At 38.5% G+C, this 21,102-nt stretch overlaps 2 protein-coding genes across 8 annotated transcripts; one reads left to right on the top strand and one right to left on the bottom strand.

Moving 5' to 3' along the window:
* Positions 1–3,032: 3,032 nt before the first annotated feature.
* On the bottom strand, positions 3,033–8,983 carry LOC127504469 (reelin domain-containing protein 1-like). 7 transcript variants are annotated; one of them, XM_051879083.1, is made up of 9 exons: positions 7,373–7,690; positions 7,254–7,300; positions 7,132–7,166; positions 6,972–7,044; positions 6,328–6,874; positions 5,450–5,682; positions 5,048–5,273; positions 4,717–4,841; positions 3,033–4,576 (listed from the first exon to the last, which is right to left on the bottom strand). In XM_051879083.1, the coding sequence occupies exons 6-9, from the start codon at positions 5,673–5,675 to the stop codon at positions 3,705–3,707; spliced, it is 1,449 nt and encodes a 482-aa protein (XP_051735043.1). In that variant the 5' UTR covers positions 5,676–5,682; positions 6,328–6,874; positions 6,972–7,044; positions 7,132–7,166; positions 7,254–7,300; positions 7,373–7,690; the 3' UTR covers positions 3,033–3,704. The 7 variants fall into 7 exon arrangements, with proteins under 7 accessions (XP_051735043.1, XP_051735041.1, XP_051735042.1 ...); XM_051879081.1 differs by lacking the exon at positions 7,373–7,690 and adding an exon at positions 8,872–8,983 and having other exon boundaries at positions 5,450–6,874; positions 7,132–7,169; XM_051879082.1 differs by lacking the exon at positions 7,373–7,690 and adding an exon at positions 8,872–8,983 and having other exon boundaries at positions 5,450–6,874.
* On the top strand, positions 8,981–20,787 carry otud4 (OTU deubiquitinase 4). Its single transcript, XM_051879073.1, has 20 exons — positions 8,981–9,423; positions 10,551–10,634; positions 10,775–10,825; positions 11,015–11,061; positions 12,026–12,098; positions 12,196–12,277; positions 12,357–12,507; positions 12,929–12,986; positions 13,087–13,210; positions 13,306–13,370; positions 14,225–14,325; positions 14,538–14,653; positions 14,732–14,867; positions 14,992–15,115; positions 15,675–15,759; positions 16,041–16,096; positions 17,166–18,051; positions 18,189–18,365; positions 18,790–18,830; positions 18,934–20,787. The coding sequence occupies exons 1-20, from the start codon at positions 9,268–9,270 to the stop codon at positions 20,032–20,034; spliced, it is 3,714 nt and encodes a 1,237-aa protein (XP_051735033.1). The 5' UTR covers positions 8,981–9,267; the 3' UTR covers positions 20,035–20,787.
* Positions 20,788–21,102: the final 315 nt, after the last annotated feature.

Genomic DNA, 21,102 nt, shown 5'->3' with positions numbered 1-21,102 from the left:
TTTACTTTTTTTTTTACTTTATCGGAATGGTATGAAACTAAAAGTACTGGCACTTGCTATGTGAACACAAAAAATCATGGACATGATTTGAAAAGGTTAAATGGTCCTGAAAAAAAAAAATAGCCACACTTGTACTGTTTGCAGTCAAAAATAAGAAATTCATTGGAAATGAATGGGAGATTAATTTTATCTATTAATTAATCTCCCATTCATTTTCAATGAATTTCTTATTTTTGACCGCAAACAGTACAAGTGTGGCTATTTTTGTGTACAAAAAAAAAAAACCTCTTACTAAAAGCTAATTTTTCGAGATATCAATCCATATTTGGAACACAGTTTCTTTATATTTATGGATTTGATTTACTCACAGTTTTAGAGTGAAATGTGTTTTGGAAAATATATATTTCATATAAATTTGAAAATTATATTTTTGTGCATTTTTCATAACAATAAATGTTGTTTTATAACTTTTTTCCAAGTTCAGATTTTAACTAAATTCAACTAAAATATAGTACAATCATTTCATTGAAAATAATAATAATAATAAAAAAATCCACCACTACACGAACAGTACCAGAGGGTTAAAATGATCAAGTGATATAAAATGTAAAAAAAAAAAATTAAAAAAAAATCCAGAACAATATGTATGTATTGTTTACCCAGAAAGCACAACTGTTTTCAACATTAATAATCAGAAATGTTTCTTGAGCAGCAAATCAGTATATTAAAATGATTTCTGAAGGATCATGTGACACTGATGCAGTTATTTGTGTTATTTTTAGGGATATAACAATGCACCGCGAGTCAGTTGAAAATCGATGAAAATATGTGACGATTCAAGTCGGTTGAGATGTTAAACGAATCGCGATACACATTTTAAACAGCAGGGGCGCTGTTGCTAAAGCGGATTACTGTGAGGCCGTTTTACAGGCGCGAGAGCAGCGAGCAAGTCGAGCGTCAAGCCAAAAAAAGCCACTGGAAGGCAAGCCTGCAACCGTAACAGCTAATGCTAACGCTCCGCCTCTGGAGGTACGCAGGGAAGGAGACCAGAGGCTGTTTTTTGAATGGATGCCAATGGATGAGAGGCCTTATATGATTATTAAACAGCTTTTGTGGGGGAAATAGCTAATCATTTAATTAATCGACAGCCTGTTCGCTAATTTTCAGCATGTTTTACACTAAACAATACTTTCGTAGGGAACTATATGTAGATTTTAGCTTGATAAAAATGTATTTTTTTAAGAGAAGGCAGGCTAGGGAATGTTGCGACTGATGTTACTGCCATTACACGATAGGCTGAGCGGTGCCGCACGTGATTAAGTTAGCCGTTACGCGCTGACGTTGATGACGACCTATCCTCATTCAAATGGCAGGTTTGGCGGCATTTACAAAGGCAATAAATGAAAGCGTTGAGGTGAAGATACCGCAAGATGATGCTAATATGCACTAATAACCACTGAAGGAGAAAGCTGTACTTGTGCAGGTATTGTATTTATTGTACTCTTTCTAAATGTGTACAAGAGCTTTGGTAACACTTTACAATAGGTTTATTACGTAACTAGTTAACATGAACGAAGGATGAACAATACTTTACAGCAGTTATTATTAGTCTCAGTTAATGTTAATGTCAGCATTTAGCTACTAATACATTATTAAAATCAAAACTTGCATTTGTTAACATTAGTTACAGCAAAATCTACTACTACTATTACCAGCACAACTAAAATAAACTAAATCAGTAATGAAGTCTTAACCATAACCAATAATTATGAATTACAAAATTATAATAGATTATTTGAAAAGTATTGTTAGCTGATGCAAGCTAACTAGCTAGCTGACACTAACTTGAGGTAATTTTTAAATATAAAGTCCAAATATTTTTATTCAACCACCTAGTTAGATTACATTTGGTGTAAAAACAAAGGATTTGATGTTCAGAACAGAGTAACTACAGTAATTATGGGGCGTTTTACCCCACAGACAGTGTTTGAAAAAAAAAAAAAAAATGTCATTCTATAAATATAAATATATTTTCTTTAAATTACATGTACTTCCTAACTACAGGCCTTACTATGTTCTGCAAAACATCAAGCTTTAAAACACTTATTTTCTTACTGCTGATCACTAGATCACTTAACATGAAATCCGTTTTCTCTTAAGTACGTCGCCAGTGAAAGCTTCACAGTAAATACTTCTACATCAATGTCAATGTAGTCCATAGCAACAACAACAAAAAAACGTATCTTGACTCCATCTAGTGGTTATTTTGGGGAAAAAAAAAAAAAACACTTTCACCCCAAGGGGGCGTTTTTTCCCCCACTGTAGCATGGATTATTATAGCCTATTTTTCTAAATGTGTTCAAAAGTAATTCTTGAAAGTGTAAAGATACAAATTATAGCAAATATTAAAATCTTGCCTTTATAACGATGTGAAACCTCTGTCACTGTTGTATTTTACTTTTATGTGCAGCCTTTTGACCAGACAGACACGGCAGAAGCTGAGCCGAAACAAACCTCCTCCCAAGAAGACTAATCTAATTGGAGGGACTTTTTTGGGATTAGTTCTAAAAACTTAAATTTAGTTTTGATATTTGACCCAAGATATTTCAATTTCACAAAGAAATATGCATCATTTTGTCTTAGAAATAATAAAAAACACTATTTCATTTAAAATGTTCCTTAAAGGAACACTCCACTTTTTTTTGAAAATAGGCTCATTTTCTAACTCCCCTAGAGTTAAACAGTTGAGTTTTACCGTTTTCGAATCCATTCAGCCGATCTCCGGGTCTGGCGGTACCACTTTTAGCATAGCTTAGCATAGTTCATTGAATCTGATTAGACCGTTAGCATCTCGCTCTAAAATGGCCAAAGAGTTTTGATATTTTTCCTATTTAAAACTTGACTCTTCTGTAGTTACATCGTGTACTAAGACCGACGGAAAATTAAAAGTTGCGATTTTCTAGGCCGATATGACTAGGAACTATACTCTCATTCCGGTGTAATAATCAGGGAACTTTGCTGCCATACCATGGGTGCAGCAGGCGCAATGATATTACACAGCGTCTCTCACAATTGTCTCCATGGTTGCAAGGCACGCTCCCTGTGCAAGCAGGGGATCAAAGGCGCTGCGTAATATCATTGCGCCTGCTGCAGCCATGGTACGGCAGCAAAGTTCCTTGATTATTACGCCGGAATGAGAGTATAGTTCCTAGCCATATCGGCCTAGAAAATCACAACTTTTCATTTTCCGTCGGTCTTAGTACACGATGTAACTACAGAAGAGTCAAGTTTTAAATAGGAAAAAAATCAACTCTTTGGTCATTTTTGAGCGAGATGCTAATGGTCTAATCAGATTCAATGAACTATGCTAAGCTATGCTAAAAGTGGTACCGACAGACCTGGAGATCGGCTGAATGGATTCAAAAACTCAACTGTTTAGCTCTAGGGGAGTTGGAAAATTAGGCTATTTTCAAAAAAAGTTGAGTGTTCCTTTAAATCTCATTTTGTTAAAAAAAAAAAAAAAAAATAGTGAGAACATCGTATAGTGAAACAAGTATCGTATCGTATCGTATCGTGAGTTGAGTGAATCGTTACATCCCTAATTATTTTAAATTGTAATATTTCACAATATTACTGTTTTTTTTTTTTTTTTTTAGTTTCTTTTGATCAAAGAAATGCTGCCTTCGTGAGAATAAGATGCCTGTTCAGTTTCCGGTCGGTGTTATGAGGTTGTACTCGGCTTGCAGCACCAGGAAGCTGTTTTGCCGTATTTTGCGCACCTGCACTAGGTCTCCACACTCCTGCACGTGGATGATGCCTCTGTCTTCATGGTTACAGTCGTTAAGCGACACGGCGGTGCGTTTGCGGCAGTGTTTCCTCTGCAGATACCGGAGACCCACGGCGACAGCCATTCCCAGCGAGGCCGACAGGCCCAGCAGCAGGCCCAGCTCGGACGCGCTCTGCCCGGGCACACGCTCCGGCCTCTCGCCCCCTCTCTCCGGAACTCCAGATGGGTCTTTAGCATGTTTGGGTGGTTTGACAACATCTCCAAACAGATTAGAAGGGTCTTTCTTGCGCTGGGTCAGAGAAACATCGGCCTCTGTCGGCTCACGTGACGGGAAAAAGTCTGAGAGGGCTCGACGGAGAGCTTCAGGATGGAGGGATGCTGTGAAGATCTGTGTGTTGCGAGTGTGTACTGAAGGCGTATATGTGTGTGTTTGTTGCATAGATATGTGTGTATCTGTGCTGTGGGTCTGTAGCAATAGACTTGGGACAGTGTGTGTGCTGGTAGCAGTTGTTGTGTGTGTGTTTGTGTCTGTTTTAGCGTTTGTAGAGCTGTAGATGCTCTGAGATGAAGACATACTTGGGAAAGTTTGTGTAGATGTGTGTCTATACGAGGACAGAGATGTTTGAGTGTTGTTTATTGATTGTGTGTTAAAAGAAGTTGTAGTGTGTGAGCTAAATGTTGAGAGAGTGTTAGTGTTTGTGTTATATGGTGCATGAGTGTTAGTGTGTGTAGATGTGGTTGTGTATGTGGGGAGGGATGTGTGTTTGCCTGTTTGTTCCAGTATTGAGGCTGCACAAATTAAATAAACACACAAAGCATTAAATATAAACTACATTTTATAATTAAGTTGTCTTGCTTATTTATTACTAGCCAAAGTCCACTAATTAATCAGGATGTGTGTGCATATATTGTGTGTTGGTCATAATTACCTGTTGTATTCACTGTCGGTTGTCCTGTAACACTGTCTGTGATTTGTGAACTACGTGTCCCATCATGCACCACTGCTGATCTGATTCGAGACCAGTACACAAAATAAGACTGAACCAGTGTGATGCTACGGAGAGAGAGATTGAAAAGGGAATAAAATTCGCTTTTGTGTGTTGTATGTTTTGCAGATGAAGACATGACGTGTGTTCCTTGCTTAGACATTTAAAATAATCCATTTTCATGTACTTTTATCCAAAGCTGCATACATGTCTTTCTGGTTAAGCTGGTTGAACTAGAGTCACAATGTTGCAGCCATGTTGATGTTTTTCTTACTAAAAGCGCAGGTCTCCGCTGGGTTGTGTCGGGGCCCTCCAGCTGAAGGACAGATTCCTCTTGAGCATTTTGTCCGAGTGTGTGACGGTGTCGTCCGTGCTGAGGCAGGACAGTGTGTGTGTGCTGGGAGGGTGGAGCGTGAACTCCCCGCCGACGACCCGGTCCTCCAGAACAGAGCGAGCCTGAAGCAGAAACCCCATAAACGCCCGGGAGCTCTGAACCGTCACTGACAGAACAACACACTAACTATTAGTCACTTTGTGGATAGATAGATAGAGAGAGAGAGAGAGGGAACGACAGACAGACAGAGATAGATAGAACGACATACAGACAGATAGATAGAATGACAGACAGAGAAGGATAGATAGACAGAACGACAGAGATAGATAGATACAGATGTACCTGTGAGTGTGTGTTGTGGCAGGTACACTGATCGGCTGCTGCGGATGGTGACGGAGGAGTGTGTGCGAGTGTGTTGTGGAAAGGAGCTGATGTGTCCGGGCTTCATGTTCACACATGACGAGACACTCGCTCCACGAGAGAAACACACGCCACGGCCCGGAAACACACAGATAATCACACATCCAGCCAACACTGCCTTCATCATCTTCATCTTCATCATCATCATGTGTTTTCTGGTAGTTACAGGAAGTATCAAACACATCATCATTATGACTAGTCAGTGTCTGACTGCCATAGTGTTTCTGTTACATCATATTACTATCTACACATTTACATTGTATGTATTCCTGTTCATATTAAAAAAATAAGAATTTGTTTCGAAAACTATTTCATTTTAAGTTGCTTTGGATAAATGCGTCTGCCAAATGAATATGACTTCATGAATTCCCTCAGCATTTTTATTTAGCTATTATTTTTATTTTTAAATGTATTTAATTTCATTATTTTCATTTTATATATAATTTATATGTCAGAATATTCTAAAATCAAACACTTAAAGTACTTGCAGAAATTAATGGAAAAGTTTGATAAAAGATCGAAAAAGAAGCCATTTAGTCAATTCATCACAAATATTTGAAAAAATATACATTTATACATGTATTATATATCTTTACTCTTCCACAAATGTTCACAAAAGTATAAGAACTGACTAAATACATCAGTGCCTTCTTTTTCAATAATCACATTATATATAATTTTACATGTTTAGATTTAATGTCTGACAAAAATATCAAAGAAATATAAAATATACATTTACATCAACAATATTCATATGATGTATTCAGGTGATCAATGATATAAATGAAATACATACTTACACTGAAGAAGCTTCTGTCCTGCAGCTCTGTGCGAAACAAACAACTGACACTAAAGTTTCTCTTCTTTCTCTTCTTCTCTCTTACTTCCCACAACTTCGAGTTTTTTTCTTTTCTAATTCTGCCTTTCATCCTGATTTCTTTTATCTCTCTCTCTCTCTCTCTCTCTTTGGTCCAGGATGTGCAACAGCTGCTGATCCAGGAACTACCACATCCTCCTCCAGACACACACACACACACACACACACACACACACACATACATACATACTCTCTCTCTCTCTCTCTCTCTCTCTCTCTCTCTCACACACACACACACACACACACACACACACACACACGCTCACTATCGTTGTTGGGAACATTTGGTCCCCACAATGTAATATAAACATGAACACACACACACACAATCCCCATCTCATGAACTCATGAACTCCAGTAAAGACAGAGTTCAGTGAGTGAAACTTTATTCTCAGACTGATTTGACATCAATCAAAAACATTTAATCTCTTATCAGATATTCTTCAACATCCTCTCAAAGAGCTGCACATCTGGAGAAACACAAACAAAACACAAATTATTCAATAAAACGCAATATTATTTAAATATATCAAGCATTTCAGCACTATGAGTGTGTACAGCATGTACCCTGTTGTGTTGCTCTTCTCAGCCAGTGATTGACAGCTGGTACACACTCTGGCAGTGCACGTGAACACAAGGCCTGCCAGTCACAGTCAGAAGGCTTATTATTATCAGAAACATTGATATTATCACCAATAAAAATAATGCACAGATTATTATTGCTTACCTGGTGTATATAGCTGTTTACCTGATAGCATTCACCTACTGACACACACATTAACTTTCAAAGATTAACATGAACCCAAACACTGACTCTAAAATAATACTTTTCACAGACGGACACTTTACCTGTAGCGTGTGTTTTATGTGGAGGTTCACTGATCACGTGCAGGGACCTGAAATGAGATGAATCAATCTCATTATCTGCAACTAAAGACGTTTATTTAATACGGTCATTTAATAACCACCGTGTGGGATGAGGTCTGTGTCTCCGCGTGGGCGAGCAAGGGCGCGCGCGCGCGGCTGTGGGCTCGTCCATTGTTTTATGTGGATGTTCCGCCGCGTACGTGGTCGCGCTTCTCTCGCGCTGCTGCTCGTGCTTCTCCCACGAGCTCCGAGAAAACACCCTGATCTGCTCACAGTCACGCCGATCAAGACATTTATATGATTCCGCGCCAGATTTATTCTCATTCATACTGGATGAGAATAATAAGCCAAATGTCAGTCAAATGAGGCGAGTTGTGCGAATCAGTCAGTTCAAATAAAGTGACGAAGCAACTTTTGAATTGTTTTGACAACCAGCTTTACTGAGCAACAGAACAATAGAGGGTATGCACGTGACCTCACCGTCGACCGTTATGACTGCGGTTACGCCCACTGAGTGGCAAAAACACTGAGTGGCAGCATTGGTTTTCAGCGTGAATACCGCGAAAAACACACAAAACACATCCAAAACGGGAAAGAGCTTTGTGATTGACTGTACAAATAGCTATTAATAGCTCTAAAGATAGAGGTATATTTTTACAGACTGTCGAAAGCTACAGAAAAAATAAGCAAATGGATCGCTGCAATTCACAGAAACAACTGGAGGCAAAGAAACGTGGATTTGCAGTTATCGTTTTGTGTCAAAATGTTGGATTTTGGGGTAAAATCATACCCTATATATTACAATGTTATGTATTGTGTTGACAACTCCTCAATTAAATATTTACAAAAACTATACAAGTTTTAGGGCTGGATGATATGACGATAAGTGATCACTCCGATTTAGATCTACCTATATTGTAGCTATATAAAGCGTTCACAGCGAGATTTACTTTGTGTATTTCCCCAGCGAAGAAATCAGGCACATATAAATGTCAGGAAACACGATTCCTGGCTGCATGTCAATATCCATGGATTAGGTTTCTTTGACATGTTATAAGGAACACTTTTGAGCCCAACCTTTAGTGTAATCGTTTGTTTTTTCGCGTTTTAAATCCAGTCAAGTTATTTTGCCACTCAGTCCAGCTGAGGGAGCGAGTTCTGGCGGGAAAGTGACGTCAATGCATACCCTCTTAAAACATCGCGAGTCACGTGACCGCAAAACAATATAACAATTATTTTCATTTTTTTTGTATTAGCCTATATTAAAATATATATTTAATACAAAATACTAAGTCTTACTTATCATGATCATTATATCATCAGAAAACATTAAGTTATCTTTGCCATTTTATATAGCTTATATTTTTAATTTATATATGATTGATATATGTATTACGAAATGTTATAAGAAATATAGTAGGGTTAATGATTAACTATAAGTAAACTATAAAATGGAAGAGATCTTCACATAAGCACCTACATTATTTAGCCTCTATTATTTAAAACATTTTTACCTGTTTCTCCATTTTGTATGTCAGTGTCACTACGTTATTGTGAATACATAAATAAATGCTTTATAAATGTTTATTTATTTATTTACTTGTTAGTTTCTCTTTCAGTTCTGCTCCTGTAGATGCAGGATGGGTTGTGTAGTTTCACTTTCTTTTTCGCCTACATCTCCCAGCGTCTCCTAAAATGCACTCAGTTCCTTTTATTTTCTCAATTGTGTCATAATGCCTTAAGAAATTGCACATTTACCTGCTTTACGCCCTCGTGATCACCTGGGATAAAATATTTAGCATCGGACGCGTATGTTCGTGGATGCAACTGAACTAAACAGTTGCAACTTTACTTTGCACTGAAATCAAAAGCGAATCCAGTAAATCCAGTCCATCAGGAGCATTCACGAGAGCTTGCTGGGGTGCAGGGATGGTAAGGAAACTCAAGCTTCAGATATAGTGTGATATATATCGGGATTGTGTTGGAGTGGATCAACATGGAGCTCCGGGCGGCATCAGCGGACGCGCAGCAGCAGCTGGCCGGTGACAGGACGCATGAGTCCCGCATGGACGAGTACCTGCGGTCGCTGGGCTTTTACCGCAAAAAGATCGCCAAGGATGGGTCATGTCTGTTCAGGGCCGTGGCAGAACAGGTCAGAAGACTGATACTGATCTTTACAATCCCAATTTTTAGTATGTCACGATTTTAATGTTTATAAACAGTCAACAAATCATGACTTTTTAAATACACTTAAAACGTCCATAATACGCCTTAAATGTGTTTCACCGTGCACGCAAAGTATCTAAAATGTCACACAAAGTCACTTAAGTAAAACTTATTGCCCTGTTTTCATACCACTTGTGATCTAAATGTCACGGTTTGTAGTTTCCTCGGTTTGTCAAAATCACTTTTTAGTTTATCTGAAGCTAATTAGCTTTAGCATACTAGCAGTTTATGCTAACATATGCACTAATAATAATAATAACAGCATTGTGGTTGTGGTTTATTTCTACTTAAGTACTAATAAATGTTTCTTATTTAAATAAATGATTACTTAGTTAATCTCTAAAAGGCATGAATTGAGTATATAAACTATAATCATTAATGTTTCAGTAGATATTATCGATTGTCGTCTTGATTTTACTTAATTTCTCATAAAGTATGATATGAGTTGTTTATTAAATATTCATCTTAATTAAGATATTATGCAGGTTCTTAAATCCCTGCGGGAAATAAATTATTTAATAATCATTAATACCTGATCAGGTGCTTCACTATAATTAAGAAAAATAAGAAAATCGTCATTCTTATTAAATTATGTGAGACAAATGTTAAATATTCAACATATATTCATTCATATACGAAGTTATTATGTAGTTTCAGATGTTTTATAGAACCTTATAAGATATTGATTATTTGTTTGATGAACTTAAGGGTATGTCTGGAAACTGTTGTATGCATTTGAGTTCATATTAATGTTATTCATATTAAATTATTAATAATGTTAGTACATTACAATTATTTAATGGACTCAAGGATTGAGACGGTTGTATATAAATGTAAATTAATATTAATATGAATAATATTAATGTTAATATTACAATTATTAATATTAAAGAGTTAAAGCTATGCTGAATCATCACTCAGGAAGTTTGCGTTCTGAATGAATTCAATACTTTGTTTTGATAAACCTGTTGTTCCGGGTTATGATAGCTGAATGCGTATGACTCAGACATCTTTTCCTAGTATAAATAGACTCTGTGTGTGTGTGTTTGACAGGTGTTGCACTGTCAGGGTTTACACACAAAAGTGCGGGCGGCCTGTGTGAAATACCTGAGACAGAAGAGATCTACCTATGAGCTGGTGAGACTTCATGAAATACATTTTACATTCATATATATATATATTTTACATTCCATCATGAACACATCAGAAGTGTCAGTTGACCTCTGACCTGTTGTATTAAACTTGGTGTTTTTGTTCTCTCTCAATATGTGGCATAGTTTATCGAAGGCAATTTTGAGAAATACCTGGAGAATTTGCAGGATCCTCAGGTAACAACTGGAATAAACAAAACTTTGTTCATTCAGACAGACACTCTTATTAAAAGTGATTTAGCTTTAGTTTCTCATAAAAACATTGTTTTCAGTTTGGACTTGGTTGTGATTGATTGCACAGACTCTTTTAATGTTAAAATGTAGACATTTTTAACACTCTTTCTCTTTATTCCTCCATCCGTTTAGAGCTGGGTTGGGCAGGTGGAGATCTCTGCTTTGGCTGAGCTCTATAAGTGAGAATATTACATTTACTTATGGATTTTAACCGCATATTTTGAGGCATGAATTGTAATGATGTCTGGCAGTGATTTTATCGCCTGCGGTCACCAGGTATCTGTGTTGTCGGTCGTCTGCTAGATATTATTGGCTTTTGAAAAGCTATGGCTAGTTGTGCATTATGCTCATTTGCTCGAAATGGGATTTATAAAGTGTAATTATAATTGGATAATGATTCGGCTATAAATGATGATCCTCGAGTGCATCATATGATGAACAAGAATATCAATGCATGAATTAAATGAATGGAAGCGATTTCTGATACAATTTTCCATGCATCATTTTTTTTTAAAAATGACATTCCTGCATGTGGGTGAGACAAATCATATAAAACAATGAAACAGTAACATGAAGTGCCCCTATTATGCTATTTTAAAGGTTCCTACTTTTGTTTTGGAGTCTCTTACAATATATTTACATGCATCCAAGGTCAAAAAACACTTTCATTTTCTCATGATATACATTGCAGCATCAGCTCATTTTTCACAGTGTCTGAAACGATTCGATAAAAGATTCAGTCTCTCTAAACCCTGCCATTCCGGGAGCCTGCTCTGCTCTGATTGGTCAGATGATCCAGTCTGTTCAAAGACTATAGATATATAGAAAGACGCTTCACTCCAAGACCATAGGCTGGCATTATGCAAATTTGACGACTCGTTTCATCAATTCTTTATTTTGGGAGACTAACTTCATTTATGCATTTTGAGCTTTGAAACTTTGCAGACCTTTTCCCTTTACAAACAGCTTTATTACACATTAAAAAGCATAATAAGGGCACTTTAACTTCACTGTGAACTCCAATGTCTTCACTCCCATTGGTAGGCACCGCATCGCTGCTGATTTGCATAAAGTTAAACAAGTCTGAGCTTTGTTGCATTGCTCGACACCCTTAAATTGCAATGTATTGTTTATTTCTTCCAGGCATGATTTCATTATTTTCCAGGAGCCTGATCAACCACCCGTCAACATCACAGAGAACGGCTTCGCTGATAAGGTGCAGACATTCATTCATGCAAGATTATTAGTCTTTATATTTTAAAAAATGGAATTGCCATAACACTCAAATATCTCTCTCTATCTTTCTCTGTCAGGTGCGACTGTGCTTCCTCAATGGAAACCATTATGACAGTGTTTACCCACAATCTTTTGAGAAAAGTGCTGCTGTATGTCAGTGTGAGTGCTTCTTCTTTATTTACTGATATAATGCTGTGATATGCTTTTCAATGACAACAAACCGTTTCTCCATATCTAGCGATCCTGTACGAGCTGCTGTATGATCGAGTGTGTGGCGCCGACCGCAGCGTTATAGGTTCATGTATGAAAGGAGGAAGAGGACGAGATAAACTCGACTCAGAAGAATGCAAGAGCGGTGAAGAGTCTGACCTGGAGGAAGATGAGTTCTGGTACGGATTTGTAGTATGATTTGGCCAAAGTGATTATAGTTTTTGCAAGTTGTTAATGAGTGGATGATGCCAGATTGGGCTTGTTTTGGCATATATTAATCTAGAGGCTTATAATATACAAAAAAGAGCCACAGTTTCTTCCCTGATTGCAGCAACTTCCATTTTTATTGCTGATATTTTGCGCCAGTTTCCCAGGAAGTGACAATTTTTTTCTCTTAAACACATGAGATGGAAACAGTGCTTTATTCGCAAGTTAAATTCACAACTTTGTATGGAAACATAGCCATTGTTTTATGATCCAGTCAATTCCAGTGCATGAAATCAAATCCTGTTCTGCTTCACATTACAGAGGTTAAAAACATTGCAAATACAGTTTCATAACAAGTCTTATTAAAAATGTTGGTGTGTTTGATCTTACTAGGTCTAGTGAAGGCAGAGAAAAATCGACCAATGGGATGAACGTCAGACAGCCGCAGAGGGTGATTTCCTCTCTCTTGAAGATTGAGATCAGCTTGTTTCAGTATTTTTGATGACTTTGTGGGATGATATATTGTGGTAACAGATCTGTCTGTGCTTCAGGGTCGTGGGAGGGGCCACTCTCGAGGAAGGGGGCGTGACCTTCTGTCCACTAAGGTGCAAAAGTCCCTAAACCCCTCCCTCTACAGGAACGTGGAGTATGATGTGTGGCTCCGTTCTAAGCGAAGTACTTCATCTATTTTTCTTGTTACTGTTTTGAAATGCAGTTAGCATCTTGATTTGAATAATTACATATTTTTTAATAACAATGTGTGTGTTTAGTTCAGCAGCAGCGAGATTTCTGCATAGCCGCAGGAATGCAGTACTCTATCGGAGACAAGTGCAAGGTTAGCAGTGTGTGTGTTGATATTTTTACATTTTTAAAAAGCATTCAACTTTCTTTCTTTCTTTCTTTTTTTTTTTTTTTTTAAAGTAGCATTTGATTAATACAGGTGCACTACCATTCAAAAGTTTGGGGTAAGATTTTTTTCAATGTTTTTGCTCACCAAGGCTGTATTTATTTGATCACAAATGCAGTAAAAATTGTGAAATATTTTTGAAATTTAAAATAACTGTTTTCTATGTCAATATATAGTAAAATGTCATTTATTCCTGTGATCAAAGCTGAATTTTCAGCATCATTACTCCAGTCTTCAGTGTCACATGATCCTTCAGAAATCATTCTAATATGATGATTTGCTGCTCAAGAAACATTTATGATTATTATCAATGTTGAAAACAGTTGTGCTGCTACAGATTTCTGTGGGATGCATTTTATTTTTTATTATAATTTTTTTTAAATATTTTGTTTACTGTCACTTTTGATCAATTTAATGCATCCTTGCTGAATAAAAGTATTAATTTCTTAAAAAAAAAATAAACTAACAAAACCTCTTACTGACCCCAAACTTTTGAACAGTAGTCTATGTATATGCTATTTATTTTTTATAATTTTTTATTTTTCATTTCTATGCTTTTCTTTTTATAAATTAGATACTTTTATGTTATTTTAATATATATTTTTGTGCGATTTAAATTTTTTAAATTATTTTTCTTTTTTTTAATTTAGTCACTATATGTATTTTGTTTAAAACACTTTATAAAGTACTTTGAGATACATTTTATGTATGAAATATGCTCTACCAATCAAATGTATTATTATCTACAATATTAATTTAGTTTTCTTCTCGGTCTTTCTCAGGTGCAGCTGAGTGGCAGTAATCGCTTCTATAACGCTTATGTTCAGGAAGTCAGTCCTGACAATGGGCCAGTCACTGTGTTTATTGAGGAACTCAAAAGACAGTATGTGTTTCTGTTTATCTCGATATATGTGTGGAGGTGTTTTCAGAGACTTCTGGGTATGTTCAGAATGGCATATTACCTACTGTTTTTGAAAAAGTAGTATGCAGTATGTGTGTGTATATATATATATATATATATATATTATACAATATACAATATTCGTCTATTGATCACCCCTACTTATGTACATTCCCTTGTGTTTGTGTGTTTAGACAAACCGTGCCGTTGTTGAGTTTGCGTCTCCCATCTGAAGAGCCGTCATGGCAGACGGTGTCAGACAAGGGCAAAAGACATAGTGTACCAAATAACGGCGCGCAGACGCCCTCTGGTACGTCCTCTCCAACACAAAAACACACATGAAAGACTTCAACTCTCACACACTCACTGTCTCGGTTTCTCTACACAGAGTGGGAGAACAGAGGAAGTCGGAAGCCAAACAAAACCGCACCTCAGTCAGCATCCAGCGGTCGTGTGCAGAAGCAACACTCTTGGCCTCCGCAGGCCTTCCCAGATGAGCAGGCGAGTGGAAGAAACAAGTTCAGGTGTGCTTCACTGGCCTGTATTTAAAAATATGACTCATTTTAATTTTAATGCCTACATTTTGTGGCTTCTAAAGACACTTGATTTGTCATGTAAACAGTTTGACCTCAACAATACTGTTTGCAGACGGCCCGATCAGCGCAGCAGTCCTGTCGGTGTTCTTCCAGAGGAGGAAGAGGAAAGTGTCGTATTAGAGCTTCTGCACAAAGACGAGCACAACTTCCCCTCACTCGGAACAAGCCCTCAAACGGTGCAGCCATTACAAACACATTTACCTTCTATAGTGTGCGATGAATCATGATATTCAGGTAGAAGTAATGTTTGGGAGGTCTTGGTTTGTCTGATGCATGGTGATGTTATTGCGTGGCTGTGGTTATGTCAGCAGAAAAATGTCATTGGGGATAATAAACATTTTGATAAAAAGAACAATAATAACAAATGTTCTTTTCTTAATAATATACATTCACAAATAGAGACATTTATTTAGAAAGTTAATTAGTGTCAGAGTTCATTGACTTGAAATACAATTCACCCTTATTTTCCCTCACGTACCTTTATTTATATAGCATTTTATTTAATACAGATTGTTTCAAAGCAGCTTTACAGTAAAAAGAACATAACAGAATCAATTATGCAAACTTCATCAATAAATTCAGCTTTAATGAAGCTCTAAAAAATACAGTAGTGCCATTATTCAGCTCAAGTCAGTTTAATGTTGATTCAGTACTTGTACTTGTGTAAAGTACTTCACTAAATGACAAAAATATAAATGCATATATTTGAACTATAATAGTTTCCTCTGAATTTAGGCCACTGTTGGTGAGGTGATAAAGAAAGGAGGGGAAAAGAGAGGCTCCCGGAAGAAGGAACAGAAGGAGTGTGTCTCTGAGACAGGTGAGCGGTGAAGCTCCGCCCCTTTATATGCCGGTTTAACAAAATGCCAGGATGAAAAAATTCTAGGCTTCTGGGTGATGTCATTTACCTTGACATGTTTGCATCTTTATAATGTATATTTATACATAGGCTTCATACATAAGCTTAAATATACAGCACCATAAGCAGTCACTTTTTAAAAAATATTGCATTGCCTTGATATTGCTAATATGGTTAATCATAATTTTTTTTTTGTAAATGGAATCATTATCCTGAAGTTTATTTTGGTTTTTGGCTTTCAGAAACATCCCAGAAGCCTGTACAGAGACAGAAGAGCGCCGCTGAAGAAAAACACGGGGTGAGTTACATTGAGTCATTTACACAGATAACAGTCGACTAAACTGATTCAGGCCTATTTATTATGGTTTAGACTGTTGACATATTTGCGTCCCAATTTGCATACTTGTGCACTATTCTATGCCGTTTTGTAGTATAAATAGTGAGAGTAGTGTGCTCACACTGAAATTCTAAAAAAAAAAAAGTGTACTTTAAATTCCCAGATAATGCACTTAATTAACCGAAAAAAATGTAATGTTGGGCACTTCATGCACTCAACTTTCCCAGTTTTAATCAGGTAGCAAAGGGTGGAGGGGCTATCAGACTCTGATGCTGAAGGACAAAATAACCTTATCAAATTTGTACACCATGCGGTTGAGTACATAGTATAAGTGCATAGTGTATCATTTGGGACACAACTTAAGTCTTTAAGATAACCAAAGCCGCGTTTCCAGCGAAATTACCTGAAACAATTTGTCCCAGGAACTTTTTTCCCCCAGACCTGTTGCTGTATGCATTTCCATCGTGGTCTAAAGTACCGTGAAGATTAGTCAAATTAGTTCGGTGATGTAGGACTGCACGTGACTTTCCAGTTCCTGCTGGATTTCGTACTCCGCATATAAGCTTAATAAAGCCTGAACCTCGTGGTCGGATTTTTAAAACTCCATTGTTGATTTGAATAGCAAGCAACTCTTACTGTATGCACCACAACAGCCTTTTAAAAATGGTGGCTGAAGTAAAATGCTGCATGGAGTCAACCAATCAACCAATCAGTATGTTCAGCACCCAAGTCCCACCCCCAAAAGTTCAAAAGTACTACCTCATGAGTAGGGACTTTCTGAGGGGGAAATTTTTACCCGGAACTTCATTTAGACCCTGGTTCCTGCGGTCGAAACACACCGAATACCACCCCAAAGTCCCTAGTTCCTGGGTAAATGTCCTGCGGTGGAAACACGGCTCAAGATATAACCAAGTATACGAAAAAGTGTTGTAGTCACCATGCCCAAGTCTATGGCAACAAAACAAGCAATATATCCTATCCCTTCTATGTTAATGTAAATTCTTTGTCGCTGGTTTATATTGTGTTCTAGATAAGGGCTTCTGATGAACCAGGGCAGAGACATTCTCCAACAATAAAAGAGAAATTACAAGAGAAACCCATTCCTGCCTTTTCATCTCTACCTCCTGCTATCTTATCTGTCCCCAAAACAGTCCCATCTTCATCTCAGACTGAATCTACTACTGCCCCTGGTCTTGATAAGTCTGCTCCTGAGGCAATTAAAAAGACCCCTATTCAACCCAAGAGTAGCCCTGCTCGAAACCCTTACAACAGTCAGTTTGCACTGGTGTCCACTTTAGCCCCTTCACAGCCTGTATCTGTGGCAGCAGCAGTCTCAGTGACCGCCCCTGCTGCTATTCAATCTTCCCCTTCATTGAAACCTACCCAAACCTCTTTGCAAACTGCCCCAGTGCCTACTGCAGTGCTCCCCACATCTGAACTTATTCCCCAGCCCAATCAAGCACCATCTCAGATTACATTGGTTGAATCTCTGATCACCCCTGTCCAATTACCTGCTGCTATCCCAACTCAAACTACTCTGCCATCTTGTGGCTCAATCCCAGATGCCCCTGTTCAATCCACCCCATCCATCCAAACCGCTTTTATTTCCACTCCACCCATCTTACCTGCCTCTGCAATACCTGTTTCTGTCCAAGCTCCGGTAGCTGCCCCTGTACTAGATGCCCCAGAACCGCCTTCTACCACCCTTCCCATTGATGTAAGCAGTGGTCCATCAACTGCCCCAAAGACTGTAGATCCTCATACCACTATGACACCAATCCCCCTTCCCCATGCTTCTCCTCCCTCCATCTCCCATTCCTCTGGTCCCACCCAAGCTCCACTTCCAGACTTACCTCAATCCTCATGCAATGATTCAGATCCACAACCCTCTGAAACATCAGCTATACCTGCTTCTGGTAAGTTTTGTGACTAAGATCAAGCTCAGACATGACATTGCTTGAAATGCATTACATTACAGAAGTAAATCTGGGTGCAGATGTTGGCTTTTTAGTAAACTTAACCAAGTTCTCACAAAGCATCTCTTGGCCGCCAGGTGTAGCACCTGCTCCTGACAACCCATCCCAACCCAGACAACTCCCCTATCCTCATCTCCAGTGGTCTCAGCTACTTCAGGACCCGGTTTATCCAGGGTTCCCTCAGAACGAGAAGGGAGAGGTGGAACCACTGCCTCCATTTTCCCTCTCCCAAAAAGGAGAAGACCTACCACAAGGTAATGAAAACCCCAGAGATCTGATATATACCTGTCTGACATTGACATCTGACAATTGACATTACAATATTCTCTCAGAAGCCCATTTTTTACGGTTAAATGGCTAGTAAATCTGAGTCTGTTGGGGCAGTCGTGACCTAATGGTTAGAGTCAGACTGGCCAGGCAGGAAATGACTGAGGTGTCCTTGAGCAAGGCACCTAACCCCCAATTGCTCCCTGGGTACCACAGCAGAAAAAAAAGGCTGCCCACTGCTCCGGGTGTGTGTCCAAAGTTTGCAGTGTGTATGTTTACTACTCACTACTCCTAATGGGTTAAATGCAGAGGACAAATTCCGAGTATGGGTTACCATACTTGGCCTTCACATGTCACTTTCACTCATTATAATGATTTTTAATCTTTGAAATGCTTTCTGTAATGTTTCAGATATCAATGTCCTCAAGTTCTTCTTTAACCTCGGTGTCAAGGTACACAGTTTTGAGAATTCTTCTTTGCATTTGTTGATTTATTAATGGCTATTCCTGTTTATGGAATTACATAGAAGTGTAACATACTCCTAATTCTCCTCAGGCATACTCTCAGCCGATGTTTCCTCCAATCATTTATCTGGGTCCACTGAACCAAGCCTATCGGATGAACCTTAGAGGGCCTCCTCCTTCCTCTGACTCTTCCGCTAACCCCACACCGACTTCATGGCAACCAGAAAACCCTTCTCCTCCTCAGAATTTGAGCTCCATCCCTGACACCTCAATGGAGAGCCATGCTCCTCCCGTTGCACCTGTAGCAGTTAGTAGCGGTCCTGTTGGTCCCATAGAGGTCGGAGGGTACAATGATCATCCTCCATCCCTTCCGATGCAAGTGCCACCAAGACCACCATTGCCCTGGTCAGCTGCTTCTGGCCCAAGTGCCTATGCTGGGACGTACCCAGCTGCCCCTCCAGTGCATTTTTCATCACCACCCTGTCCACCTCCTGGGAATCAAATGTATCCCCCATCATCTGTTGGGTACCACCATATGCCGCCTCCACCGATGCCTCTTGAAGCCTTAAACCATGGCCCTCATGGTCGGATGGATGTCTCACCATTTCCTCTCACATTGGACAGAGGTCAAGAGAATGGCCAGAGGTCTATGAACCCCCAGTATGGGTCCTTGCAGAAGATCGCTGGCTTTCCAGGAGGCCAACCTCAGTTGAGTGGTGCTGTAGATATTCCTGTTTCAATGGCCACAATGCAACCTCCACCCTATGGTGGAGCTTGTGCTGTTGTAGGACAACCTTTTCAGCTTGGCCCACTGCAAGGAGATATGGCAGGATTGACCTCCCTAGCCAATGGGAGCTTAGGAAGACCGGGGGGAGTCTTTGCAAAGAGCTTCCATGCAGGACAATTTGCAGAGGATCCTTCCCGCCTCATCCACGCATATTCTCCTGATGACAGTTGGTCCGTTGAAGAGATGGAGTTTCCCAATGTCGATCTCAGAGTTGGCCAGTCCTTCTATAGCCAGTCCTACAGGGCTGTAGGAAGACGTGGCCAAGATGACAGAGGAGGATATCGAGGCCGGAGCCAACGTGGGCGGAAAGATTACCCTAGCCGAGGTAGACCGGATGACCAGTCATCCTATAGACAGTATGGGAGACGAGGTGCAGGGCCAAGGGTCGGGACACCATATCAGTGATGCTGAAATGCTGGATATACACTGCTTTTTGGTTTACAATGATGCCAGATACACAAAATTTGTTGTTTGAATTTCTGGGCGGCTTTTGGTACATGTTGTTGATTAGTAATATATCCAATGGTTTTAACTGTTTTTTGTCTTTTTTCCCCCCACATTCTCGCTTTCACCTGTTTTGATTTCACAAATCCCAAGTGAAAATGTGTTTGCATAGATGTTGTAATAAAATCTAATAAATAATCTAATCAATATTTTTTTTTCATGTTGAGCACAGACTGCACTGCCCCTCTACATGCACACTAAAAGGGAAAAGATATTACCCATTATATTGGTTTGCATGTATAAAACGTATCAGATCTATGTGAATCTGATTATTATTGTTTTTCAGATTACTTTCCAGTCTTTATTTTTTTAATTTGTGTGTCAAGAATGTTCTACATCTTTTAACATGGTTTTTTTTTCTAGACCGGTTCTTAGAAGACTGTCCTGAAAAGCTTGTAAACAATTCAACTTGTGCTTCAAAGTGAAGAGTATAATGGCGTTGGCATCTCACCTGACACAGCAAAGTGCCTTTTTGTCAAGTGTTGCATGTATTTTTTGGGATTTCAACATAATTGGTTTTCTTTATCGTGCACTATCAACCTCCTCCAGAGGGCTCTGGGATGTCTGCTGAATGAACGTTGATGCCTCTAAATAAATTACATTTCTGATCCAAAGATGTTGTTTTAACATCAAATAAACAAATGCCTAATGATATTTCTCAGTTGTTGTCATGTTTCTATTTCTATTCTAGTTTTGACACCAAATAAAAGCCAAAGAACATCTTTCTCTGTATTCTTTACATCAGATTATTTTAATTGCAACTCCTTTTCATGGAGTACATATGGGACACTTTTTGCCATCGAGATGACTGGGGAAAAAGTATCCTAATCAACCTGAATTCACCATGTGGTTTTGACACCAAATAAAGTCCAAGTCAAAGAACTTTTTTGTTGTTGTTGTGATATTTCCATTTGAAGTCAGTTTTTAGTTGCAATTCCTTTTTAAAAAAAAAATAATAATAATGTAGAT

This window comes from Ctenopharyngodon idella, chromosome 22 (assembly GCF_019924925.1).
Source record: "Ctenopharyngodon idella isolate HZGC_01 chromosome 22, HZGC01, whole genome shotgun sequence".
In the NCBI taxonomy this organism is placed as follows: domain Eukaryota; kingdom Metazoa; phylum Chordata; class Actinopteri; order Cypriniformes; family Xenocyprididae; genus Ctenopharyngodon; species Ctenopharyngodon idella.
This window is presented reverse-complemented; position numbering and strand designations above follow the sequence as displayed.